The sequence below is a fragment of the Hermetia illucens genome, chromosome 5 (assembly GCF_905115235.1).
Source record: "Hermetia illucens chromosome 5, iHerIll2.2.curated.20191125, whole genome shotgun sequence".
Classification (NCBI taxonomy): domain Eukaryota; kingdom Metazoa; phylum Arthropoda; class Insecta; order Diptera; family Stratiomyidae; genus Hermetia; species Hermetia illucens.
The window spans coordinates 88,624,178-88,651,444 of NC_051853.1; the positions used below are offsets into that span (position 1 = coordinate 88,624,178).

The 27,267-nt window shown below is 40.6% G+C and overlaps 1 protein-coding gene across 1 annotated transcript in view; it reads right to left on the reverse strand.

Annotated features, from left to right (window-relative positions):
• Positions 1–13,721: 13,721 nt before the first annotated feature.
• LOC119657742 (proton channel OtopLc) overlaps positions 13,722–27,267 on the reverse strand; it is a 165,559-nt gene continuing 152,013 nt past the window's right edge. Inside the window, exons 6-8 of the mRNA XM_038064786.1 lie at positions 26,687–26,847; positions 26,350–26,515; positions 13,722–25,922 (exon numbers count right to left, since the gene is read on the reverse strand). Of these exons, the coding sequence (XP_037920714.1) occupies positions 24,961–25,922; positions 26,350–26,515; positions 26,687–26,847 (1,289 nt within the window). The 3' untranslated portion in view covers positions 13,722–24,960. The remainder of the gene's footprint in view (positions 25,923–26,349; positions 26,516–26,686; positions 26,848–27,267) is intronic.

A 27,267-nucleotide genomic window follows, 5' to 3' on the forward strand; every position in this document is an offset into this window, starting at 1 on the left:
GTGTCGAGGCCAGTATTTTGAGTATTTCCTTTTCCGTAAAGAAAAGAACAGACAGATAGTACACGAATTTCGATGACCAACGTTTAAAAGTGTACCAAATCGCGGAAAATCCATATTTTTGTCTAAAGTGAAAATAGCTGTTACTTAAAACTAATGGTATTTTGCTTTCCCATTGATATTTTTGGCTGGATTTTACGAGACGTATGTTTTATTTTTCGATAAGCAGTGCTTTACCGCTTCGACAAGTGGGACTGCAATTTTGTATTTATTTTATTATATTTGGCCATTAAAATCTAAACCTCAAAGTTTAAGCAGTGAAAATGTCAGATTGATATCTTCTGTCGTTTTTTAATGGGGATTTCAAAAAGAAAGAAACATTATGAACGTTTTAACTGCAGGTTGCCCCTTCAAGTAACTTTTAGGGAGAAGCTCATTTCACTAGAAAAGAAAGGTAATTGAAGCAGTTGAGAAGCTTCTCGACTTACTTCTTGTAGATAATTACTTCTAAGTAACTACCATTGCCATAATCCTTTAGATTGGGGACTTTGCTGTTGTTCGCATTCGTCATGAGTCTGTCTCTGCTTATTCTCCAAATCTAAACTCATTTCACCAAAGACGAGGAGTCGGGGAAACAACAAGTATATGTGATCCGTATTGTTCTGGCATTTTAGGAAAGAAATTATGGTCTTGTGAACTTCTCCTCGTCCTCCAAGAAAAGCTTCATGTTGCTTTCCTTGTCTCTGATAACGAGAAGGAATACTACCGGCCGTAGAATCGAGTTTGACGGATCTAGTTTTAAATGTAAAATTTCCAAGATTTTGGGAATAAGCTACCTAGAATACTTTTGCAGAGACTCTATGTGCCATTTTGCGTGATCATATAGTAGAGTACAAGCCGCGATCACTAGATATTATTAAGTTAAGAACGGTGGTGAAGTGCTCCGTCCAACCGCCCATAATGTATTCACCAGACGACTGAAAATTCGCAGTCACTTGCAAGTTCTTTCGTAATGCGGTGTACAAAAGCAGAATTATTATGATTTGCATTTCTGTCACTATAAAAATTAACACGACACCAGATTCACGCTTTTTTCTATCAGGACTGTTAGGATTTTTTAAGGGGTGGAAAAGTCCAAAAGACTAACCTCAGGGTTCACGATCCCTGAGAGTGTGGGATTTTTACCCACTAAAACCATCTCTCGCCAAGCTACGACTGAGGTTTCCTCAGCGAGCAGCTTTCTCAGCATATTTAGGTTTCGTTTTTATTGGAAGATCCTGCAGATCCAGCACTTTGATTGGCTTCGCTGAGAAACTGGCTGTTTCCCAGTAGCTTATATGTTTAGGCATCCTTTATGTTACCAAGTCGTTTGGTTTTACTCTTTTCAGTCATCCCATTATATCAGCGATATCAGTCAATTTTCGAACTTCTTTATTCTCATGAGTTCGTCGTCAGTGACTACATTTAATTGCTTAGTCTTTGATGACTTCACTAACTGTAGTTTCAGGTCCCTATGCAGATCCTCATTACGAATGAATCAGGGAGCGTCTAGTATGCTTCTAAGCGCTTTATTTTGGAACGTTTGTATGACCTTCAGATTTGATTCTTTGGCACAGCCCCAGAGCAGTATGCTGTAGGTCCTTATGAGCCTTAGGAACTTATAAATTAACAGTTTGTTATCGATGAGCAGCTCGTCATCTATCTACTTCTGGTATTTAGCTCGTCCTTTCTTAGAATGTGTCTTTTCCAGCTTAGCTTAGCATTGAGTGTCATACCTAAATACACATCTTGTCTGTTTATGATGACTTTATCTCGATTCTCTTTTTTGTTTGTGAAGTTAATGTATGTTGATTTACGATTCTACAATGTTATCAATAGGAGTTTGTAACTTTATATTTGCTGGTATATACGAGAGAAAAAGTTTTGGGCCCAAGACAATGACCTGCGGTACACCAGCTGCAATTTTTTTTCAGTTGAGAGTAGTTTTCTTCGTATTTCACTCTGAATAGGCGCTGTGGTACATACGATTTTAAGATAGAGAAAAATTCTTCTTGGAAGTCCCTATGCTTTCTTCCGTTGCATTTTCGATCGGATTCGTGATCTTCTGCACTTGTTAAATAGAGGAGTGCTTTTCGCGGGAACCGAATTGGTAAGGTATTATATTTCGATCCACAATCATTTGCTTCAGTCCCTCTTTCAAATAGCTTGGCTTTGATAGACAGACAGGATGGACTTTACAACAACGAACCCGGCAACGACAACGGAATAACGATTTGCGCATCTTCTCATGGAACGTGCGCTCCCTGCACAGAAATGCTGGCCAATACCTTGCCCCAATATAGGGCTGATGTATAATAACAGCGTTGCGGGAAATGAGTTAGACAGGATCCGATTTCCTGAAGAAGAGTCGCTACACCATATATTATAGCAGCCAATAAGTAAACCAATGAGCCCAAAAATGAAACCTGCTGTTATTGGCTTTGAAAATATAAGCGAACGGCTAGACACACTGCCCTTGGAAGGCAAATCTAGAAATATAAGCCTTATAAACGTTTACGCCCCTACAGAGGAGACTGCAGAGTAGGAGAAGGATACCTTCTACGAGGCAGTTGAGCGGATTCTCGAAGCCTGTCCCAAGTATGATATTAAAATCATACTTGGAAGTTTCAACAGCCAAGTGCGGACGGAGCCCGTATTCAGGTAATAACTCGGCTCCCATAGCTTACATAAGGATACCAATGACAACGGACTGCGGATTATTCAGTTAGCAGTATCTCACGAAATGGTTGCTGAAAGTACCTGCTTTGCGCGGAAAGTGGTCCACAAAAATACGTGGGCCTCTCCAGACGGGACCTTTTTCAAACAAATTGACCATACGCTGATTGAACGCCGACACCTCTCACCCATGATGAATGTCAGAGCATATAGGGGGGCAATATAGACTCGGATCACAATCTCGTTGGCATAGTGCTCTGGGCTTGCATTACAACACCACCTACAATCTCCTCTGACAATCAGGTGAGAGTCAATACTAAAGCATTCACAACAAAACCCTTTGTAACATTTATAAGGCGGAAATGGGTGCCGCAATAACCCCAGTCAACAGAGATGGAGATGAAGCATCAATAAATGATCTTCACAATCACCTGAAGAATGTTATCATTGATACGGCCACAAAAATATTTGGCCCCAACCAGAAGAAATGCCGGAACGGCTGGTTTGCATTAAATGTAAGCTAGTAACGGAACGGAAGATTGCTGCATAAAGCGTAATATTGCATTCTCAAAGAACGCGGGCATGCAAAAACACCGTCGGGCGGAGAAGCGACTTCACAGACGGAAAAAGGAAGCCTGGGAGAACCAACAAGTCTGTGAACTCGAAAAGTCCAGGGAGCAGCTACACCAGGCACGTAAGTCTTACCAATAAGACAGCAGAATGAAGCCTTATACACCTCGATGCTCATGCTACCGAGACAAAGAGGGAAATCTAATTTCGGACAGAATGGATGTTGGAGCGATGGGTTGAGTATTTTGATGAAGGTCCCGCCAACTGAAAACGACGGATAGATGCTGCCACCACCAAGCACACATGTCCGTTCAATCCACCGGCTTAAAAACCATAAGTCGCCAGGGGCCGATAAAATTACAGCCGAATTGGTTAAAAATGGAGGCGACCAACTTGACCAAGTGGTTCATCAACTAGTGCTCAAGATATAGGACAGCGGATCAATGCCTGATGACTGGTAAAGAGGCATTATCTGACCCATACATAAAAAGGGAGATATCACGCAGTGCAGCGAGGTATCACGTTGCTGAGTACCATCTATTCTCCTCTATCTTGCTAGGCCGGATAGCCTCATATGCCCAGAACATCATTGGTCCATACCAAAGAGGCTTCATTCCATCTGGAATCTGGTCTAGGCTTGCCTTAATTAGGAACTCCAGTTTTGCACCGAAGTCCACCAATTCGATATCCCTAAAAGGTGACTGGCGTCCTGACTTACGCCATCGGTCTTTCTCACGCAGCGCCCACCTAAATGTCGTCCTTATAGATTTTTCGGGTGGGATCATCCTCATCCATACGGATTAAGTGGCCCGCCCACCGTAGCTTATTGATTCGGATTTTATCCACAACCTGGCGACCGTGGTATCGCTCGCAGATATCGTCATCATATAGGCTACGGACTCGTCCATCCTCATGTAGGGGGCCGGAAATTCTTCGAAGGATTCTTCTCTTGAAAGTGGTGAAGAGTTCGCAATTTCTCTTGTTACGCACCCAGGTTTCCGAGGAATACATGAGGACTGTCAAAATCATGCCTTATGCAGTATGAGCTTTGGCCCTTTGGTGAGACGTTTCGAACGGAGCAGTTTTTTATAAGCTGAAATATGTTCAGTTGGCTGCCAACAACCGTGCGCGGATTTCATCGTCGTAGCTGTTATCGGTTGTGATTTTCGACCCTAAATAGGAGAAATTATCAACGGTCTCAAAGTTGTAGTCTCTTATCTCTATTGTTTTCCTTTAACCAGTGTGGTTTGATGTTGTTGGTTGGTTGGTTGGTTTTCGGCGCTGATGTCGCCACCATATATTTTGTCCTGCTTTCATTGATGTGCTGCCTAAGATCTCGTGCCACCTTCTCGATCTGGATGAAGGCAGTGTGTACGTCTCGGGTTGTTCTTGCAATGATTCCGATATCGTCAGCATAGGCCAGTAGTTGGGTGGACTTAAAGAGGATCGTACCTCTCGCTTTTACCTCAGCATCACGGATCACTTTTTCCAGGGTCAGGTCAAAGAGGGCGCATGATAGGGTACCTTCTTTGCCTTAGACTATTGTTGATGTCAAATGGAGAAAAGGAGAGTGACCCTGCTGCTTTTATCTGGCCTCGCAGATTCGTCAGGGTCAGCTTAGTCAGTCTTATTACTTTGGTCGGGAAACCGAATTCTCCCACGGCCGTGTACAATTTTGCCCTGGCTATGCTATCATAGACAGCTTTAAGGTCATTGAAAAGGTGGTGTAGCTGATGGCCACATTCCAACAGTTTTCTCATCGCTTGCCGCAGAGAGAAAATCTGATCTGTTGCTGATTTGCTATGTAGGAGCGAAGCCTGTTTGGTGTACGTGGATGATGCTCTGGGCATATGGGGCCTTGCGGCCTTGCAAATATCTTATAGATGGAGAGGAAAATATCTTATAGATGGCACTCAGTAACGTGCTACCTCTATTTAATCTAATTTCTTAGTATTTTATTACCATCGTAATTTTTTTGGTTAGCGTACCTTGCCTTATCACCTGAGAGTATTCTGTTTTCTCGGATCTAACAAGAGGCTTTGGGTTGGTTTTGCGTGGTTCAGTTTGTTATTTTTCGGGAGCAGCCAACTTCGACGGCAGTGGTCCTTTACGTTTTATCTTCTGCAATTCTTCTTTGATTATTGATTTTCCCTTTTCATTGATTTTAGTTTGTTTTTCAATATATTCAGAGCGTCTAGGATCTTAAAACCCTTCTCCTTTAGGTCTTCTCCAATGTCGTTTTTTTGGTACGTCGGGTGAAGTCCCCTAGCCATAACCTCATCTGCGTTTACAGTAGTTTAGAGCAACCACTACAAGTGCTATCTTATCATAACTGCCTATAGGAGGCATTTAACTTTCTGGTGCTTATCGATTCCGCTAATATCAATCGGCTTCTCTGGCCAATTATTCTTGATCTGTGTGGTATCCTTTTGGTTCATTTACACTAGCACTGCGGTACTTCGCTCGGATTGAACTAGCGTCAGTTGATTTTTTGAGGATTTGGTGTTTCTGCTGTAGTTCTTTAATTTGCGAAGTAAGCTGTAATGTAAGCTTCTCTAGTTTGTTGAGATTTCTGCGCAGTACCCCATCTTCTATTTTCTGAGGTGTTTTCGGTAGAGTACTAGTTGGTTTTATAGTTTTAGGGTTTCCTTCCTTTGGGCTGTTAGGATGCACTAATATACTGCCGCAAGTACCCTACCCCCCCCCCCCCCCCCCCTTCGACTTGTCGTTTCTCCCCTGTCTAGCTCGAGTTGGAAACTAGATATCCTTGTCGAGAAGCTTTCATCCATTTCAGAGCTGTAAGGAAAATTAGTCAATCAGATACTGCGAGGAACATTAATCATTCTCTTTTCCAAGTTACTTGTCCTTAGATACATACATCATTTAGTTTGTCTAATCGAATTCGTCAGTACCTTTCTAGCGGTTACGGGTCCAAGCGATAAACTTTGCAGATCGTTCCTCGATCCTCCTCATTGCATTTAATTTTATATGGTTCAGAAATTACTATAACTTTTCCAAATTTTCTTTTGTCGCGTCGCCATTTCTCTTGTGTTTTAATTTTTTTCTAATCAAAATTAGTTTAGGTTCGGAGCAACGGAAAATGTATTGCACTTGTTGGAAGAAAATGCACAATTTCTCCCTGAAACTTTCAATTGAAATTTGACCTTGTTTCAATATGAATAGTATTCAATTCAGAAACTGAAAATAGGTGATATTGGCAGAAATTTAAAACTATAACGTTTTTGATATATGTCAGCATTCCTCTTCCAATCAATGCATTATGTGTGTTTTTAACTAACTGATATTCTGCTTCCACACACATGTCAATATTTGATCGATTCTCAACTATCTAAACACGCTGACGCAATACACTATAAACTACCAGACTAGTAGGAACCCCATTGAGACAACAACCGTTTTAGGTAATAGATACGTGTCTTTCTTCATTAGCTGCTTTTGCCGGCTTGCATATATTCTTAAACTATGAACATACCCATCCATCTAGAAAGATACTTGAGAGTAGGCCGGCCAAGTACGAATAAGTAGCCGAAGACCTTGATGGATTTCTAAAGCCAATAGATATGTACATACAATAGTTGCAAATTATTACGATTTCCATTTAGAGAATTGCCACTTGATCGAAAAGTACACACCGCCATTGCTCGCCTTGTATAGGTGGCTGCAGTTTCAACTTGCTTCAAATGGAAGTAACCGAAATGCAAGTCATTTGTCACAGTGATTGAAAGTGATATTGAACGCTCGAATTACTCCAGCGACTCAACCTCAACATGTTTTGGATAAAGCTTGAATATTTTAGTTGGCTTTGACACGCAGCTATAATAGAAGTTCACGTTAGTCAAGACCACTAGAATCCTAAAGCATAAGATTTAAGACAGATAATGTTTGTTCAAAACAGCAGAATTCCTTCAGAGATAACTTATCTTTATCATGGCCCAGCAGTTGCAACTCTTTCTTTAATTACAAGAAAGTGGTATGTGGTTCCAACGGTTAAGTTAAGTTTAGTTTACAGAGTTTACCAATAAATATGAAATTGTAGTAGGTAATAGCTACTTTTTTTAAGATACGAGATTTTCACTTTTCCTTGTAGATTACTTTACTAAGAGCTTTGGTGTTTCAATGCTAAGTGAAGAACTCCCGGTTTCCTTTACGAACCTCGGGAATTGGCAAAATACATAATCTAGGTTCTCCGCGTTTCGATCACATCTAGGACATACTGACGGTATCTTTCATGGCTAGAGAGAAACTGAGTAAGATTTTAATTGATTGCCCCACACTTTCCCTCTAGCCACATCCCGATGGTAGGGATCAGGCTGTGGGTGCAGCTACCTCTTTTGAGTAATCCCATCGCAGTTGCCAGATATATAGATTGACCTTTCGGCCTTTTAAAGTTTTGTATAAAGCAAAATCTCATTAAAACCGGTTTACTGTCTGTTTATCTGTCTGTTTGTTTGGCTGTCACACCTATTGTCTCAGAAACGGTTACACCTATTGATACGACATTTGGTGGAAAAGTAGGAAGTAGGAGGTTACAACCTGTCCACAATGCGTTCAAAAAAAAAAGTTTTTTTTACCGCATATTGTCATATGGTATCAAATGAAAGGTCTCGAAGAGTACTTTCGGAAACCGATTAGCTTTGACATTAGTTCCAAAGGAGGAGAGTAGCGTTTCAGGGGAGATCAGTTACTTCAAGGGCCAGTTCTCAGAAACTGCGGAACCCAAAAGTCTGAAAAAAATATGTTATTGACTTGTTTCACCTGCAACAGAGGAGACAGGTAGAGTAAGTATACTCTATGTGCTACTTAAAATAGAGATTCCCATCCATCATCAAGTATTTGATGTTCGGCCTGGAAAGTATGATATGGTTGTCTTACGGTGTTTGGTGGCAGTCCAGCGCTCTGTAAACTGGCCGTAATAGCACCGATTTCTGCGCATGCCCTGTGAGTTGGGGCTTAAGAATGCAATCAGTTTTAAAACTCAACTGCTACCGAAATGTCAACAACGGTTCGGATAGGGTCTCACTCCATGACAACGACCTTTGGCTATCGTAAACGGGCATTGATTGGTTTCTGGAATATGCGCAAGCTCCTCGATAACGGTAGCGAGGGTCCGCAGAATACTCGCTTTCTCCAACTTAAGCGGAAATTGCAGCGATATAACCTGGATATTCTGCGCCTAAACCAAATAAAATGGTAGGACTCTGAAGAGTACTCGCCTCCCTCTTCCGGCAGTATATTTTTGAACTCTAGAAAGCCAAGTGATAGCAGAGGTGAATTCGGGGTCGGGTGGTTGTTGACCGCTACCTCAAAGCGCGTTCTCTTGATTTAGGGGCCGGTTTCTGACAGATTTCTAACTGCAAGATTCTGGCCCAGGTTAAGGACACAATTGTGCAATGCCAGGCACGAATGGAGTCTCCATTACAGTGGAGAGGGATACTTTCTACGAGCAAATAAACGTAGTTCAGGGGAGCGTAACTAAAGTTGACATTATGATCGTGATTGGTGATCTGAATGCTAAGGTGGGATCTGACAACATCTTGCAGGGACATGTGATGAGGAAACACGGTTTGGCGACCGCAACTGTAATGGTGGGAGGTCCGTGGATTTCTGCAACTTCCATCGCCTCGTCATTGGTGGCATCACTTCTACTTGGAAATCGGAAATCTTTCCTAGAGAGTGGAAGAAGGTGATGGTCATCAAGATCCCAGAGAAGCGTTTTGAGTGTGAAAATTGGAGGGGTATTTGCGTGCTCCCTGCTGTTGCAAGAATAATAGCTAAAATAATCCAAAGCACATCTCGAAAACTTGATCTACAAAAAGCAGGCTGGTTTCCGGTAGGCATCCTCCTACATTGGCCACATCAACATCCTACGCATCATTTTGGAATAGTACGCGTAATTTGCTCTTCATCAACTTCGAGAAAGCGAAGATCCAAAACATAGTCCGCTAGCATTGCATCCTGTCACCGATATTATTTCTTCTTGATTTCGATGACGTTCTTTATCCTGCCTTTTGCGGAGGACGTGGAGGGTTTCAATGGACAACGCCGCCTTTCTTCAAACACCTCGATTATGCTGACGACATCTGTTTGTCCTTTTAACGGGTCATGGATGTTGGCCAAATGGTTCTGGATTTGGAAAAGAGGCAAGTAGAGGAGAGAGATAAATGCCAACAAAACCAAGTATCTCAGTCTGGCGTATCATCGCACGCTCCCTACCTGTATTAATGGACAGAGCATAGAGGGCGTCGATCAGTTTATAAATCTAGAAAGCGTGGTTTCTGCCAGACGGCGACACCGAACTGAATGTCGCCCAACGCATAAAAAGCCCTAGATCCGCTTTCGCTGCCATGTCTAAAATGGAAATACAGTTATCACAACACCAAGATGAAGTTGAGGCTGTTCTGCGCTACTGTTCTTTCTGTATTTCTATATACCAGTAGCACATGGAAAGCGAACTCCACTGTTACTCGGAGTGCGCTGGCCTGACACTATCTCATACAAAGAACTTCGTCGACGTACAGGTTTGGCACTCGTATGCGCTGTGATAGGAAGATGGAAATGGCTACGCAATTCAGTGGAATCCACTCTCCCAACGGCACTTGGAGAACAGTAGAGGACAAATATGCGCATGTTGCGAAGTCGTGGTGGATGGTGAAGGGTATTTCAAATAACCGCAAACGACGGCGTATATGTGTGGTTGACGCGCTATACCCCATATAGGGGTGAATGGCAACCATGCGTTAGAAGTGACGATTTCCGCAGTTAAATTTTTACATGCATTTCCGACCAGGCCAGTAACCAATTTGATGGCGTCAATGGTTGATCTGGTTTTATAGAAGTTATACTGTTGATTTAAAAGGCCTCCTTGGCTCTCGACAATTGGGAGTAATCTGTAAATTACTCGCTCCGAAATTCTCCCTATATTTCCTAAAAGACATATCGATTTTTAGGAGGCTGGCTCACCTGAGGAAGGAAATATCCTCTAGCACACGCGCGCTTCAAACAGTTGAGTAAACATGTTCAGTACACAGTTCAACTTTTACATGCATTTTAGACCAGACCAGTAACCAGTTTGATGACATCAATGGTTTTACGGAATTCACACTGCTGATCAATAACGGTCTATGACAAAGGGGAGCCCTATCATGCGTCCTCTTTAACCAGGCCCTCGAGAAAGTGACCCGTGATGCTGAGGTAAATGCGAGGGGTGCGATCCTCTTTAAGTCCATTCAACTACTGGCCTATGGCCTGCTCTCGTTATAATGGGAAGAACGACCCAAGGGGTACAAACTGCCTTCATCCAGATCGAGTAGGTGGCGCGAGATCTTGGGCTGCACATCAATGAATGCAAGACAAAATATACCAACATCGAATCGCACTGGTCAAACGAAAATAATAAAGATACAAGACTACAACTGCGCATGGTTGTTGCCAGCCGACAGAGTCTATTTCAGCTCGCAAAAACTGTTTCGCTTGAAACGTCTCATAGGGACAAAGCTCTTCCTGTACAAGACAATGATGGGTTCTTAACAAGAAAAATTGCGAACTCTTGACTGCTTTCAAGAGAAGAATGCTCCGAATAATTATTGGGTCCCTACATGAGGATGGACGATTCCGTAACCTACATGACGACGAAATATATCACCGTTACCACGACCCTGACGGTTGTGGATAAAATCCGAATCAATAGGTTGCGGTGGGCGGGTCACTTAATCCGTATGAATGAGAATGATCCCACCGGGAAAGTCTATAAGGGTAATATCTATGGTAGAAAAAGAAGACGAGGCAGACCATGCCTGAGATGGTTGGATGGCGCCAGACTTTTGCTTCTTAAAGTTGTACAAACTCATCTGGGTTGGTTTTTGTTTGTTATTTCCACACGAAAACCCGGAAAATAACAATCAAGTCTCAACACCACAGCACCACGCGTCGATGGGTGATATTGGAAGAATTTTTGTAGCGAATTAAATGTATCCCTTAGATGTACATATATGTAAATATATTTGCAAATATTTATAAATTATTTATTTTATGATCTAATATGTAGTTTATATTTGTTTAATTTTGGTTGCACACACGCACGCATTGTTTCTTCGAAGAAGTGATTGATTTCAGTATTTATATGAACATAATTTTCTCTTGTTTTCTAAATTCTTAGGTTGTATGAAATGATTTGCAATTAATTTCACTGTTATCACTAACTAAACACGCGGCAAGGCTGGAGGCAGAAGAACGATTCGTCTCCATGTGATTCTTTCTGCCCCCAACCAACGGCACATTCTCACCGCTAGCTCTCCACACCCGTGGCGAGTTCTAAAGGCGTGGAGATTTCCGTGCGTCATCTATCCGTTGTATCCGCAACATTCGAAATAAATTTCGAATGCCGCGAATCCTGCTGCGCCACAAGACAGCTATTAGGGATATTGAATTGGTGGACCTCGGTGCAAAACCGGGATGCCTGGAGTTCCTTATTAAGGCAGGCCTAGACCGAATACCGGTTGTTGCGCCGTTGATGATGATGATGATACTGCTGACCTAAAAGGCCTTCTAGGCTCTCGACAATTGGGAGTAATTTGTAACCAACATTTTCCTCACACCCCCTAGAAGATATATCAGTCTATCGGACGAAGGAAATATCCGCTCCGACACTTACGCTTTGAACAGCTGAGGGAACATACCCGGTTTGGATTTCACCGCAAGTTTAAGGGTTCTGTTTGGAATTCCCTCCAGACCCGGGGCTTTATTGTTACTTATTCTATCGCAGACTTCCAGTAGCTCGTCTGTCGTTACTGCTGGAGTTGACGTCATATTCAGAGATGGGGGAGATGGATTTTGGGGTAGTACTAGCACCTACCTACTTAACAGATAAAGAGGCTTCGGTGTGGCCAATGGTAGATTAGTGGAAGAATCCCTCAGAAACTCCCTACAACATCGAGCAAGTGTGCCCAAAGGTATACTTCTGCATGGCAGACTGTACTAATTTCCCAAGCAGCCGTAAAAAGAAATATTAAGTATAGCCTGCAGTTTATACCGGTAAAGCTTACATGTTCCCGCGATCAGCCCACACTTGTATGTAGGTTGATAGATCACCTTACATGCAGTGTAGCCAGAAATGAGATGGTAAAATCTTTCTAACGGCAAACCATCAATTCTTCGTTGGTCGTTGTCCATTTGCGCTTCCATGTTGAGCTTTTCATAAACTGACCACGCCATCCTGAATGGTACACAAAAATTCCTCCTTCTCTACAAAGAGCTCCCCAACACCCTGCCACCATTTCCGCAAATGCAGATTAACAGATGATTACCAGACACAATTCACCATGCATTGCCTTCGACTTCTATTCATCGATCTGCTCTTGGTCTGACTTCACCCCACTCAGAGGGTTGAAGGATTGATCCTTCAAATTAAGTTGAGTCGGCCGAAATCTGCCATACAAACAGCCACATGCAAGGTACCACCAATGCTTTTTGGTGGAAAAATAAGCGTGTAGCGAATCGGCTTGATGATGTTGTGCCGCAATATTAACCACATGCCTACCTCCGATGTCACGAGGCAGATTCATCCGCTCCACAGCAGAATTTGGACAATTCCATCGGAATTTGGACATGATAATCCATATGAACGTCTTTGGGCGGTCTTCCTCCACGACAATATGCCGAATACTTTCAGTGCGCTAATTTTATTCTTCTCCGAGAGGTGCAATATCCACACCAGCTTCGCAGGAATTCGGACAGCAGACCAACCCGATCATGAGTTCCCTGCAGAATTTTTATGTATTTGTAGAAGTCCGGTTCGGTCATAGCTTCGATGGAGGTCATCAATGCTATGTCAACTCATGCCCGGCGTAGCTGGGTGGATAACCCGCAAAGTCCATAACAATACTCTTTTTTTATCAGAAAATTATGTTATCATTATTCCGAAAAATTATTATCATTGTTGAGATGACAATTACCTTGTTCATTTCCTCGATGGCTACCTAAAGGGAAAGAACATTACCCACAACAATACAAACAAACTTCAACCAACCACTGCATTCAACAACTTCAAAAATATCATTGGTTGTAGTTAGAAATCACAAAGCATTACAAGACAACGTAACATTTCTAAACACATTTTCGTACATGTTCGCTAATTCAGTTCTGCAAAGTAATAATTGCGCCGAGGGCCATAGAAAGAAAACCCGGGCCGGGGTGAAAATCATGCGGAAAAATGGGGGACAATTTTATGAGGTGTCGTGAAAATCATTTCATTGAAATTTCTATTCCGATAATAGGTGCAGACCTTTCGGAGTAAATCGTGTGTATCAGATAGACGGACAGACAGACGAATGGATTATATAAGTTTTCTTTCTGCACAAAACTTTAAAAACAAACGCCTAGTGAAACAAAATCATTTAACATACCAGCATATTTCGTTTTTTTATTTGATTCTATAATTAAATTTTTGGCAATTTCGATCTCTTAAAATTACTTTATCATATACTATATTCCGTATTCATCTTAAATTTTTAATTTTATTTAATTCATAATTAAATACATTAATAAAATCGTTCACAATAAAATGCAATTGCTGCTACTATCAACGTCAATAAATGCAAAACGAATTGTAATATTAAATTGTAATCTATAATTACATAAAACAAGCATTAAAATTTTCGAGTATTCTATAGCGAAATATGCAAAAAGCAAAGCAATTTATCTTATTAAAACCAATCGGATCATTTTGTAGTTATAATTAGACTCTTATATGTTGGGTTGTTATTTCATATCACAAAGTTTTTCCGTTAGTGATCACACAATTTGATTCTAGATATTTATCTGTCGGGACAAAATTCAGAGGAACAGTTTTCAAATATGTTGAATAAATTTTTATCAAAAAGTCAACGGCGGTCAAGTTAAGTTGGTACTCTTTGTTTGCAGGAAAGTAAATAAATAAATTAGGACATGACTAACTGTGGATAAATCTGAAATTTTAATTAAGGGATGCAAAGTAGAGAGTTGAATTTATAAAACACATCAACTACGCGCTGGTATCCGTTCTGAACTTTGACCTTTTTCTCCAAAAATCATCCCAACCTTTTCTGATTTGCCACTTTGGAGTTAATTCGCCAATCGAGTATTTAATGACAAAATGGCACTGAATTTCGTATATGTGGGACTAATTCAAACACTTCGTATTTAACAAAGTAAAAATAAATATAGTGACCATATTGTAAATTTGTTTTACGAATATTGAATGACTAATTGATAACTTAACGCTAAACTTAAAAAACTTTAACTTAGATAAATAGTACCAGACTTCTAACAAGTAAATAACATTTCGCTGAATTCTCTCTATCCTTAGCTAAAGTCGAGTTACATCGAAAACATACATACACGCCAGTATCCCGCTTAGTCTACTTACATCTTCACATAGATACTCCTGAAAATTATGCCTTTCCAGCGCATAATCTTCTTGGGTAGGACAAACATATATACAACACATTCGCCTTTTGGCAATAGATACATTTGAGTAGATGAGCGCCTGAAGCTTAATTAATGGACCGTAAAATTTCTATATTATTTTCAGAAATATCAGCATTAATTGCGATTGCTAAAAGACTTCATGCTGGGGTATAAAGTGAGAACGTTTATTTTCGTTTAAAGGATATGTTTGGGTTGAATATTTTGATTTTGTCAATTGTTTTTATTCGAGTGGCAATACTATAGGAAATAATTTTGTTTGTATATATTCCTTACAAATGTATTTAACACTATATGCTTGCGAAAACGTCTTTATTGTTATGTTGTTTGTTCATTGTAGCAAAAATCCATAATGTATATCAAATGTATAAAAGTTTGAGATACAATACAAAAAGCATATCTTTATAAATATGTACTTCGTGGTTCCTATAAAGTCAATTATTATTTAATTCATTTTGAAATGTGTTGATCCCGATTTACACGTCTATTTTAGCGGATTTTGTAAAAAACTGGTGGGAATATCTTCGAATATTCTTAAAAAACGGAAATTCCAATAGATCTGCATTCAATATAAAAAATTACATGAAAATATTGTACTTGATTTAATTTTTTCTTGTTTGTATATAAATTTATGATAATCGTTCTGATACTAACTATTTAATTTATGCTAATTTGAGTTACATTTGCTTTGATCGTAAATTGTTATTTTTAGTTTATTTTGATTACAAGTCTTCTTCGTTATAATATGTCTGAGGTGATGTACATGTTTGTATATGACTGTTGTAAATAGTTTATAAAAGGTTTATATATTATATCAAATGCTATATCTACCAAAAAAAGTGCTACACCACGCCGGGGACAAGGGTCCTTAAATGAAAGTTAAGATATATCACTACGATATATATAGAGGAAACTGGGGCTCTCTTGGATCAGGGTTTGGCGAGGGATTAATCACACGTTCCGTGAGAAAACCATAAAGTTTTGCAATCGGAGTAGAAAATGGACTATTCTATTAGATCTTCGAATGACTATTCTATTAGATGTTTGAATGTGAACGCTCAGCAAAAAAGGTGCATTCAGGGAATTTCTCCAGAAAGTTTCGGAACATAACATCAACATCTTGGCGACACAAGGAACGAAATGGCTTGCATACATAATTAATAACATATGTACTCTCGCTAGTTGTCATCACACTAGGAAAGCTATGCGCTTGCGGTAGTGTTCATTGTCCACAATCACGTACCAACTGAAAATAAGAACGAAAAGGATGAATATTGCAGTACCCTAGGAAGGGCGTACGATGCATTACCCTCGAACGATATAAAGTTGATACTGGTGAGGGTGAAGACGAGGACGTATAGACACGTAGTAGAGAGGCAGAGTCTCTAAGAAATAAATAATGACAATGGTCAGTAGTAAGTTGACTTTACTAACAGCATAGTTGTGCCTTCAAGCAAATGACCAGATTGCCTTTTAATTGAGAAAAAGTCTACCAAATTGGGCGTGAGACATATTCGTGAGGCAAACTGGAACTCTGGTCGCTATCTTACAATGGGAAAATATCGTTACTGCATAGCAAAACGTATCAACCATAAGAAAAACAGGATACGAAAGCTTGAAGCGGACAATTTAAAGAATAACTTGGAATATGCATCAATAATATCTCCTTAGGAGACACAGGAATTTGAGTGAAACAGTTATGAACGCATATCAAAAATGGTCTAAATGCAGTTGCGCGTAAAGGCCTTAGCATTCTCGCCAATAGACGACGAAGTATCTGGTATGACGACGATTTACTAATGCAATGTAGGAAGTAAGAAAAACTATGTATACAAAAAATATGTAGGAGAGCCAACTCGAGCGAAGAAAGAAAAATGTGGAGACTTTCAAATAAACTGTACAGGTGAAAGCGAAGAAGATATAATAAGGAGAACAATCCACGATTGTATAACAACGAATGACGTACGGAGGTACAAGGATACAAGCCATGTACTCACTTCTCTAGAAACAAAGAAGATAACATTATAAGTAGCACTGGCGATATCTAGACTTTCTTTTACCTTCAGTAAAACAAAAATAAATGCTGAGATCAGTGAGAAAGATAAAAAAGTATAGTTGAAGTTACTCCACTATGTAAAATCCTATCAGACCCGTCTTGGTGACAGGTCCCGCCACAGGCCGACCAAGGAAAATGATCGTACTGAGATATCCAAAACCTTGGAGTCCTAGGACGTTCATCTCAGTCAACGTGGCATGACGGGCTCTCGTCCTGTCGAGAAATCGACAAGGATTTTTCACGCATGGACGCGGTCAGGACACAAGTAAATTACTCTGAGCCAAAAAATACTTGTCTGCACGCTAAATATTGACACCCGCACTGAAAAGGCGAATGAACTCGCAAGAGTTCATCGTGAAAGACGCATTAATATTTGCGCTCTACAAGAAACTCATTGATGCGTTGCCAAAAGCTGCGACTTAGAACGCGAACGTGGTAAAAATGGCTTTAAACCTCTTTCTTTTGGTAGCCCACGGACTCAATATGATGTTGGGAATGCGATCTCAGAAGGTTTCTGTGATGTGAGTATTAAATAAGTCTATCGATTTGATGAGAATGAGGAAACGCACCATTATATTAGCTCATGATTCACTTTTTTATCGCATATGCACCAAAGACTGGTTAACCTGATGCCTAGAAAGATATCTTCTGGTTACTTCTCGATGCAAAGATTTGTATCTCTGCTGATGACTATATCATCATTGCGAATGACTTTAATGGTCATGTGGGAAAAAAGGCAAACGGCAGCAGATGCCATGGAGGAAAAGGGTTTGGAGATTGAGAGTGACGAGCGTATAGCTGATTTTGCGGACGCTCACGACCCTGTACTTGTATGCATGGGTTATTAACCGATTGTTTCATTTTGTAGTGGGAATAGTAAAACGTAAATTGACTATTTCCTTATAAGATGCACTCAAAATCGGACTTGGTTATCAACAAATGATTGCACCTTCAGCCAAGTGGATAACGAACTTGTTGTTTTTCAGGCCTCCAAAACTTTTTCTGAGATGAACGTCGATTCAGACCACCAATAAGGCCAAAATATCGCTCTCACTTAGCGAAACGTGCCAAGTATAAGAAAAGCAGGAAGTGACGGCTCGAAATGGACAATATAAGAAACAACTCCACAGGAACAGAATATACGCAAGACGCACAATTCCAGTGGAACAATTGTTGGTCCTTATGGAATACGGCGTAAGATCAATAGCGGTGGAGATCGTAGGATTTGTCAATAGGTGAAGAAATAATGAGTTTCATGGAAATGTATCAATGCTATAAATGATGGAAACAATATATTGAACGACCAACCCGAGCGAAGAAAGGAGATATGGCAGCTTATGGCGCATAAGATGTGCACACGAGAGCATGATGAAGAATGATGTATGTAGGTATATGATAGTGGAACATTTGAGATAAGGCTAGAAGCGACACACTCCTACAGAGACAAAGAAGGAGGCATTATCAGTAATGCACACGATATCAAGACAAAATGGATTCAACAGTTGAAAGAATTACTGGGTTCCACCCCATCAGGTAGATACACCCAAACCGTCATCCCAGAAACTTTTGAAGCTAGGGAGATTCAATTACGGTCACCATCATTACGTGAGATTGAAGCATCGTTACACGGTTAGAGGGATAACAAACCGCCTGCCATTGATGGGACACCCCAGGAGCTGTGAAAAAAAAGGCGTACCATACTAGACGATTCTCCCACATAAGTTGATGTTACGATATAGAATCAGTTCACGAGAAAACACGAACTGTCGGACAATCTCATCGATTGGCCTTCAAGATAAATTGCCCTTTGTCAAATAAAAACTATTTCTCGGCATATTACTTGACGTCACGCATGCTGTCCACCAATATCTATAAAGTACTCGAGTAGTATGACACAGAATTTGTTATTAAACAAAAAGTGTTCACCTCATAAGAATCCGACATTAACGGAGTGTGCTCCGCCTTCTAGTTTACTTGATACGACCATTCTATGCATAAATTCGAATGCTAATGCTCGAAACCTTTAGGTACATAAACTTAAGGTTCTGCTCGCACATCAAATATTGAAATTCTTCAAAGAGTGCGGCCTAAGATACTGAGAACAACTATTTCTGTTCCGTTTCACATTGAAACCTTCGACATACACCGCACATTGCAACCCCATAACGAATAAAATGTGCATGCAAAAAAGACAAAGGATCGGACAGATAGACCTCCTTGCGAATATTTGCTATGACGGGGGAGGTGTCACTCTAGATGGCAGACCTATTGATATGTGAATAAGTGGACATTCACTTGTGGTACCGTAAGTATTGTCAGATACTGACACATTTCCTGTGCCTTGACCAAAATGGATATATAGTAACTTGACCGGCGAAAGGTGGAGGTCAGACAAGCTCTAATAAAATCTTCCGTATAATGAAGTGCGAAAAAGTGATCCCAAAGGAAAGATCAAAGTTCGAACACGGAGGAAACATTTTTCGCTTTGCTTCGGCGGAAAAAAGTTTAGCTGTGTTAGTTGAATTCATAAAATAATGAAATATCTTGTAGGAGACGAAGTGATCCTCCTCTAATTCTTAGAAACGAACAGAGATAGAAGACAAATCTTTCAGCACCTCAAATGAAGAAAAATTATCCCTCCGGGGTGAAGACTACTGAACAGAAGCGAGAAGGCGTGAAACAAGATCACGCTGAAGAAAAAGGTAACCCGAGGCTTTATAATGATAGATGAAGAAAACATCCACCAGGCTCTAAAACAGTTCGTTTAATTCAGCCCAGGAAGGCATATAGAGCGTACAGACAACAACCTTAGGTTTGCGACAATATAGCTCGCAAATTGCTGATGCAGCCAATGTTTGGTTTTGCAGTTCAGAGAGAAGACCATTCGCAAAATATATGTCAGATGCCGTGAATTTAGTTTGGCTGAAGCAGTAACAGCCAAGCAATTAAATTGGTTAGGTCCTGCCTATTAAAAAATAAAGGGACTTTGGGAGTAGTGGTCATTGAGCAAAGTGTAAAATGGTGTACTTTTACATAGTTTGAACTCCATTGTGCCCGAGATACAAGGCATCTGGGAAAGCCGTAGTGGATTTAGGTACAAAACTTGTGGCGACAATATTATGGGAACTTCAACCCCATCGAGATGCAAAATTCCTCCTGCAACCCATCTTGTCAACTAACAGAATGTGATGCTTGCTACGAGGAATGTGATTTAGGCTCAATGGTTGCCCAGGGGACGATCAGACTTTTATGCCAAATAAGAAGGATGTCCGAATATTTCGCAGGCCATACGGACTAGTAAGCGGGAATGGTTCGAAGACTTTTATGGTTGGACAGTGTTCAGGAAGCTAACAGAGCAAACAGCACATCCGTATCCTTTTCTCATGATAATGGTAGTACTCTTCACCGTAGGAAGGGAGTATCAAATCCAAAAGAGCATAAGATGTCCGTTACATCTGTGGTAAATAAAGAGGAAGCTGTGATGATTGCGGGAGAATCGGCCATGCAACATGACATTTCCAATGGAGAACTTGAGTTCACTGTCAACAGCACGAACAATTGTTCTATTGGAATTTCAAAACAAGCAACAGAATATTGAAATGTCCTATTTTGCTTTTGATGAACCCATTTTGCGGTCGAATTCTTAGACGTGATGTTGAAGCCAATCTAAGATGTGCTGCCTTACAATTACTGTTGTGGTGTTACATTGTTGGAAGTAAATTATGTATTAAATTTCGCGAATTTGGGGTGGATCAAGAGCCCATTGGTCCAAGCGGATGCCTTTAGTTGCATAACATTCCTATGCTAAAATAGACAACGAAGTGTGTATATAAAGCAAAGCTTCTGCAATCCTACATAGGTATAGACGGCCAAGGGAAGTAGGCGTATTTCTGGCGAAATTGTACGGAATGTTTCATTAAATTTAGGCAAGCTTCAACTTCGGCGATGCGCACTAGATATGGTCGTAAAAGTTGTCTAGTGAAAATGGTTGAATTTATCTATGATTTGTACGTAATTCACTGCATTGTGGTTTGGGTGATTTCCCCAGGGGAGGAAAGTTCAATTTTGATAGGCTTTAATAGCGAAATAGACTACGTAAATCTCTTTCCAAAACAGAAGTTTGACAATTCTTCATAGCTGGGGGGACTAAGACGACAGAAAATCAGTCAATTCCTTTTATACCATGCACCTTTACAGTAGGGAATTCTAATTAAGATCAGTAATTAATCGAAATAAATAGAGTCACTGTTACACTTTGTAACATACCGATGGCATGCAGACAGAGAGAGCCTAGCAATGGCAGGGCGAGCATGAGCTAAGTTCATACCTTATAAGCAAATCGGCTGACCTTTCTTGGTAGACTCATTATAACAAAATTCGTGCAAACACTCTGAGAGCTTGTTCTGCCGTCATCTGGTAGTTTCTCTTCAGTCTATATTTGTGGATCAGCATGTGGCTTTACCAGACAGCTACTTCAACTTTTCAGAAATGAAGGTTGTATGATGTCAATGTTCCATGCTATGTTTAATTTCAGATTTTTAACAACAAAGTTTCAAAAAGTAGGACATTCGTCCTTCGTTGATCAAATCACTCTTGACTGCGGTTCCTTCCTTGTCTACGCAGAGACTAGTTTTTGCTGGAAGTCCCCCAAAGATGGTTATTTTTATGGCTTTAAATGCTTCTTTTTAAGTCGAAGCAATGTGCTGACTTTCTGCTTTAGTACATCGTATTTGTTCTTCACTTTGATAGTTCGTGTTAATGTACTGTTGATAAGTTTCGCCTTTCCTTTATAGTGTTATTTTGCATGTCGCTCCGTTTGCGTCGAGCAGCAGATTAGGCCATTAACCAACTAAAATGGTGTAATCGACTCCGCTTCTGAAGCAGAAGAAGATTTTGGATCAGAGAATCGTAGACCCGCAATTGTGCGGAAATGCTAGCGAAACCTCAAAACCCTAACAACTCCAAATAAATTAACGCTGAAGTACACAGCAGAATGTAAAAGTATTGACAGCAGTGATGCCGAGCATACTATTATCATAAAAGGATCCCAGTCAGCATTTGTTTTACTAAAGCCAGTACTTGGAATGCGGGAATCAACGCCGGTGAAAATCCTAAGTGACTTGGTCAGACAAGCATGCTACACCTTGTGAAGGGCGAATTAAAACGTTTGAAATTTCGGAACTGCATAAAATCAAAATGGAGAAGCACGGAGGTTTCAATTCAGCTTCACACGGTTATCACCCGCGCTTCCACAAGTTTAAATTGGAAAATTCAGCTGGTTGTTCAAACTGTGATGGCGTCTCTTTGTATATTTTCTCTCTGTTCGAGGTTTGCGAACAAGGGGGAAGATTTAGAGGAGGTTTTGGTACCGAAAAATCTTGTGCCGAGATACCAACGCCCCACGATCAACGTGATTTCTGCTGCATAAATTGAGAAAGGCGAAAGAGGTCAAGAACCACTGCCGCGCGGGGGTAGTAACGTAGGTTTTTCCTTTCTTCCTGGCCGAAAGTTTTGTCAGGGGTCTGGCATATAAATTTCAATGAAGAAAAGGAATAGTAGGGACTGATACGGGTATCGTTTGAAAATTTTAACCTCCTTAAAAGGAAATACAGTTAATAAATCGAGTTTGTTCTTAGGCTAACCCCTAAAAAGAGACGCATTGGCGAACTTTCACACGCAGTTGTATCAGTGGTGGTGCTGTTGCGAAGGGGAGAAATCTCCCATGGGCCATGCACTTTGAATGGCTGGAGGCCAATTGACAACCCCATCGCATATTGAAACGTGTACTGCTGAAAAAGCACCTACCAGGTGAATTAGAAAGCGATGAGCAAATACAATTGAGGAAAATAATCGAAATATATCAGATTGCGGAAACTGGAAAGCGACAGCTGGACGTCGATTGCTCTGTCATTGCTAGTGATGACTTTCGTTGTCACACTCTATCTCGTACTGTGTTAATGATCGGTAACTGGTTTGGATATTGCTCATTGCGAGTGCATTAACAACAAGGGAACATTACCAATTTTATTGAGTCAAAGTTAAAGTTAGGTAGCCACTTGACCAGAGCTGTGAGTAGAGGAACGTCTCAAGGTGGCTTCATATCTCCGGTGCTCGGGTTGATCGCAATGAATACAAATTCCAATATCCATGGACAGGAGTAGAGTGAACGGGGTGGCGTATATCGATGGAAAGGTGTATTCAAGGGTTGCAAGATGTAGACTCGGCAAAAGATCTAACCAAAATAGAGCTAGTGACAAGAGTACCCGAATTTCAGGTTCTGCGAGTAAATGGGTAAAGGTGATCCAGGACCTTAAATTAAATTGGAAGCTGGACTCTCAGGGGAATTCCGGCCGAAGATTGTTGTTTTGATGTACACGACCATGGTTTATCCCATTCAAAGGTGCGGTTCTATTTTGGTCGGTACGAAACGCAATGGAACCAAGCTTAACAGAATCCAAAGATTTGAATGCCCGGGTACTACTGTGCTCTGCAATCCTGTCTTGCCAATGCCCTAATGTACATCTACTTCTACACCTTCCTCCCCTAGACCTATATATTAAACACGCTGCATCGTACAGTGTTGTTAAACTTTGTGAATCAGGATGTTAAACAGTTAAGTCCTAAGGGTATAGTAATATCCTAGGCGAAGTTACTCTCGAGGCCTGTCGGTAGATGGGCTATCCCCGGGTTGCTAAACGCACCATAGTTATTCTGATCGACAGTAAAGCGACTAGTAAGGCTTTGTATTAAGTCCCGGCAGTGGTGGAGAAGCGTGGACCCGCTGAATAGTCTCATACGAACACAGAGAGAAATAAGCCAGCGAACCAAAAGGCCGGGCTGATTCCAAATGGTGAAGCCTTATTACCTGCGTTAAGTCAAGGAGGATTTTACATCCAAATCGCGCATCACAACACTAATTGGGATCTTCGGGATGGTGACTTACAAGATCTACATAAGTTAAAGTTAAAAAGTAAGTTAAAATTATCACATTACATTGGGTAATACTGGTGTAGTAGGAGACTTCGACAATGTAAGATTTCTATAAGCGTCATGAATATCTCAATTAATTTTATCGCGATTAAATTGCAGTTCTTTAATAGAATAATACCCAAATTATCATAGTAAAGTTCTAGATTATTCGCTTTGTTCAAAAAGTATCACGATATGGTTAAACTATTAAAATTCAGATCTAATTGTCAAAACTGAAAGGATTTTAATCACCAAATATTAGCATAAAATAATTTACGGCTAGGGGTTGTCATTTCCAAATGTAATACTACATATTGACTCCTTCCTGCTGAAGGTTTAAATGCGTGTATGTAAATAGTACAGATTAAGGATCACAATATACGGTTTTACATGTATAAATTGCCCCTAATTTGCGCTCAGTATAATGTCATCCAAAAATTGATACTCCTGCTTCCAAACATTTCTGGGAACTATAAATATTTTCCTGCAAGTTTGTCGAGCACAAAGCATCACCGACATTGTAGGCATTCCGATCCGGGGCATATGAATTGTCGGCAACTTTCCTTTCTGTCATTCCACCCCTAAAATAACAAAAGACCGCATCATGCTGCAGGATCTATGTAATTACCGTAGAGCAGATTTCGCAAATCATTATTCCCGCACCCTCATAATGGATGCCATATATGATAAAAGGATTCTGAGGATAAAGCCTGCTTGCATCATACACGGAACCGGCTTAGTAGGACTCTAATCACCGCATGGTGTAGCAAACTGTATGCATACATATCTCTATTTACAGGGGAAGACTATATAAACATACAAATAATATTGCTAGTGTTTTGTACATAGAACTAACAACCTGTGGATACAGTTTTGAATACTTGATTAGCCACGTTAATGATATTTTGGTGTTTACTTCGCAAGGATGAAAGGTGCGTTCTTCGTTGAATACCTTTCCATCCATATATGCATGTGTACCTATGCATCTGAAATTCTTGAGCGAAACCCTTTAAGTTTAGAGCTCCTGTCATCCCACTTTCTTGAAAATACACAAGGACACAAGGACTTCATAAGTTGCTGAGCATAATCGAGTATTCAAGAGTGTACAATACATAAAAAACTATTCAACACCTATAAGTCGGTAACATTCGCTCCTTCCTCCCCTGTCATTCTCACATGTAGGCGGGTTTCAATTTATACGCGCGCTTCCATATCTCACAGAGACACACGGTACTATGGAATCTGTAGAAGATGGCTAACGGCATGGACACGTGCGTGATAATGGTCCAAGCCCATAATCCATAGAAATTCAGTTGAATGGGGTGACTTTCTGCCCGCGATTTCTCTAACGTACTAATAGCCCACATTGCCAGATTAGCGACTAGCATGAAGGTTACTATTTCTCGTCCTGGTTTCTTCCTGATATGCTCCGGACTGACGGCTTGTCTCCGGCTGGCATCCAGAATAAACATCGTTTGGCATGCGGTTTGAACGATAGATGCCAGAGCAGTGACTAAAACCAAGACCGTGTCCTTTCGTAAGGTGAAGTGGCCGCCGATGACTGTGAATGTGCTGTATAAGAAGGAGCCCGTCTGCGCGCCCACCAGGAGGATGTCGTCTAGCTGAAAACTTCTTGCCGCGTCATATTGTAGGTGTCGCACTTGCACCATACCCACGAGGGTTGCTATTGTTGCTGTCGCGTATATCGTGAGCTCGCATATTGTCACCTCAGTCACGGCTAAGCTCACGAATTCCGGGCGTGATATCAAGACGAAGAAAAGGATTAACGAGATTATTGTAAGGACTAAAATTAAAATTCCGATGAAGAGTCCTTTATGTGCTCGAGCACAGTCCACGGAATAATGATGAGGTGAGCGTTTGCACGGAGATAGTCCACTGTCGTGGCGGACTAAAGTCTGACTTGCTGGACGCGATATACTCCGCCACATCACGTACAGGATTGCAGCACAGATTAGTGAGTATTCAATGGTGCATGGGAAAAGGAATGGCGAAGCGTCTTGAACAAGCGTCCCGATGATGTTGGTTCTTCGGCATTCAAATATCTGGTAGGGTCCTTTAAGGCCTCTTGTGACGCGGGCGTGTGCTGAGTGCTCCAGATTTTGCATCCGATGTCCTACAAAAAAGTGGAATGGTGTGATTAGTGTTTATTTGGGGGGAAATTATGAATTCATTAGAGCATTTAAGGATGAATTAACGCAGATTATAAGGATGGCACTCTGTGCGTGTATAGGGAGTAATCTACCTAATGGTTCCTGAAAACGAAGTCAGCAAATCATTATCTAGTGTGTGTGTTTGGTTTAATGGTAAATTATATTAAATTGCTACTAGTGAACCAGTTACGGAATTTTTTTGTACATCCACCCCATATATGTATAACATTTAACAATGTATATGAAATAAGGAAAAACATCCTAGACAGCTTTATTATTCAAAGTAATACGTAAGCCAATATCATCTTTCAAGTTCGCGTTCATAGCTAGAGTCATAAACAACAATGCTAACATACAATGTACTCAAATGTATATAAATTGTTCTCTTACCCAGTCTATGTGATATCCGCAACGTCCTGTTCTCTGGATTGTAAAACGTCAGAATTTCATGCTTTGTTTCCTGAATCAGCACATTGAGCCAAACGGACAAGTTGGTCCCTATCATATGCATGAGGCCGAAGCGTGCCAGGATCTTATGCCGGTAAACTTTAATTTGCTGAAATGGCATTTTTCACAGTCAAAAAATCAAACGAGAACTTACAGCGAACGTGCTCGATAAGTTTATTACTTACTGGTACCCATGTCAATCATGTGCAGATACCAGTTTGCCAATAGCTACATCAATATATGCACCTTTCACTCTGTGGAATTTTATTCATGGACTCACCTCGTTATTCAAAAATATAAAGTACATTTGAATGAATATGAAGGCCATACGTGTTGCAGGAGTTAGAGCCAACATGACGTTGTGGCATTTCGTGTCTCGTTCCAGTTCAAAGTATTGGCCAAATTCCAGACCCGAGTATATCATGCTGCCAATTCCGAAAGCTGCAATGTAGAGGAATTTAGGAAAAAATGAAAATAGGGTGAACTGTATGCAAAAAAAGAGGTTAAATAGGTATGTTGGCTTCTGAACGGCTTTGAATTGGACTCCGGATTCATTCGATTATGGGAGGCATTCTAGTTTTTTGCCTGAAGTTGTCCAGACAACCTCACTTCGGAAAGCAAAACTATGTAAATGTATAGAAAGTCGATTTTATACAATTGTTTTTTTTTTTTTGTTGAGCAAAGCAAATAAGTTTAGCAAGTATTTCATTTGAAAAGCAAATCCGCCTCCGTAGTTTTCGACATTCTTCTTCAGGTTGAAATCAAGTCGAAAAGCGAAGCTGGGTGCTTCAGAGATGAAAACTTTGTTGGTGATGGGCAGCTCGGTCACCGTGGCAAAGCTACAAGCAGATGTATTTAAAC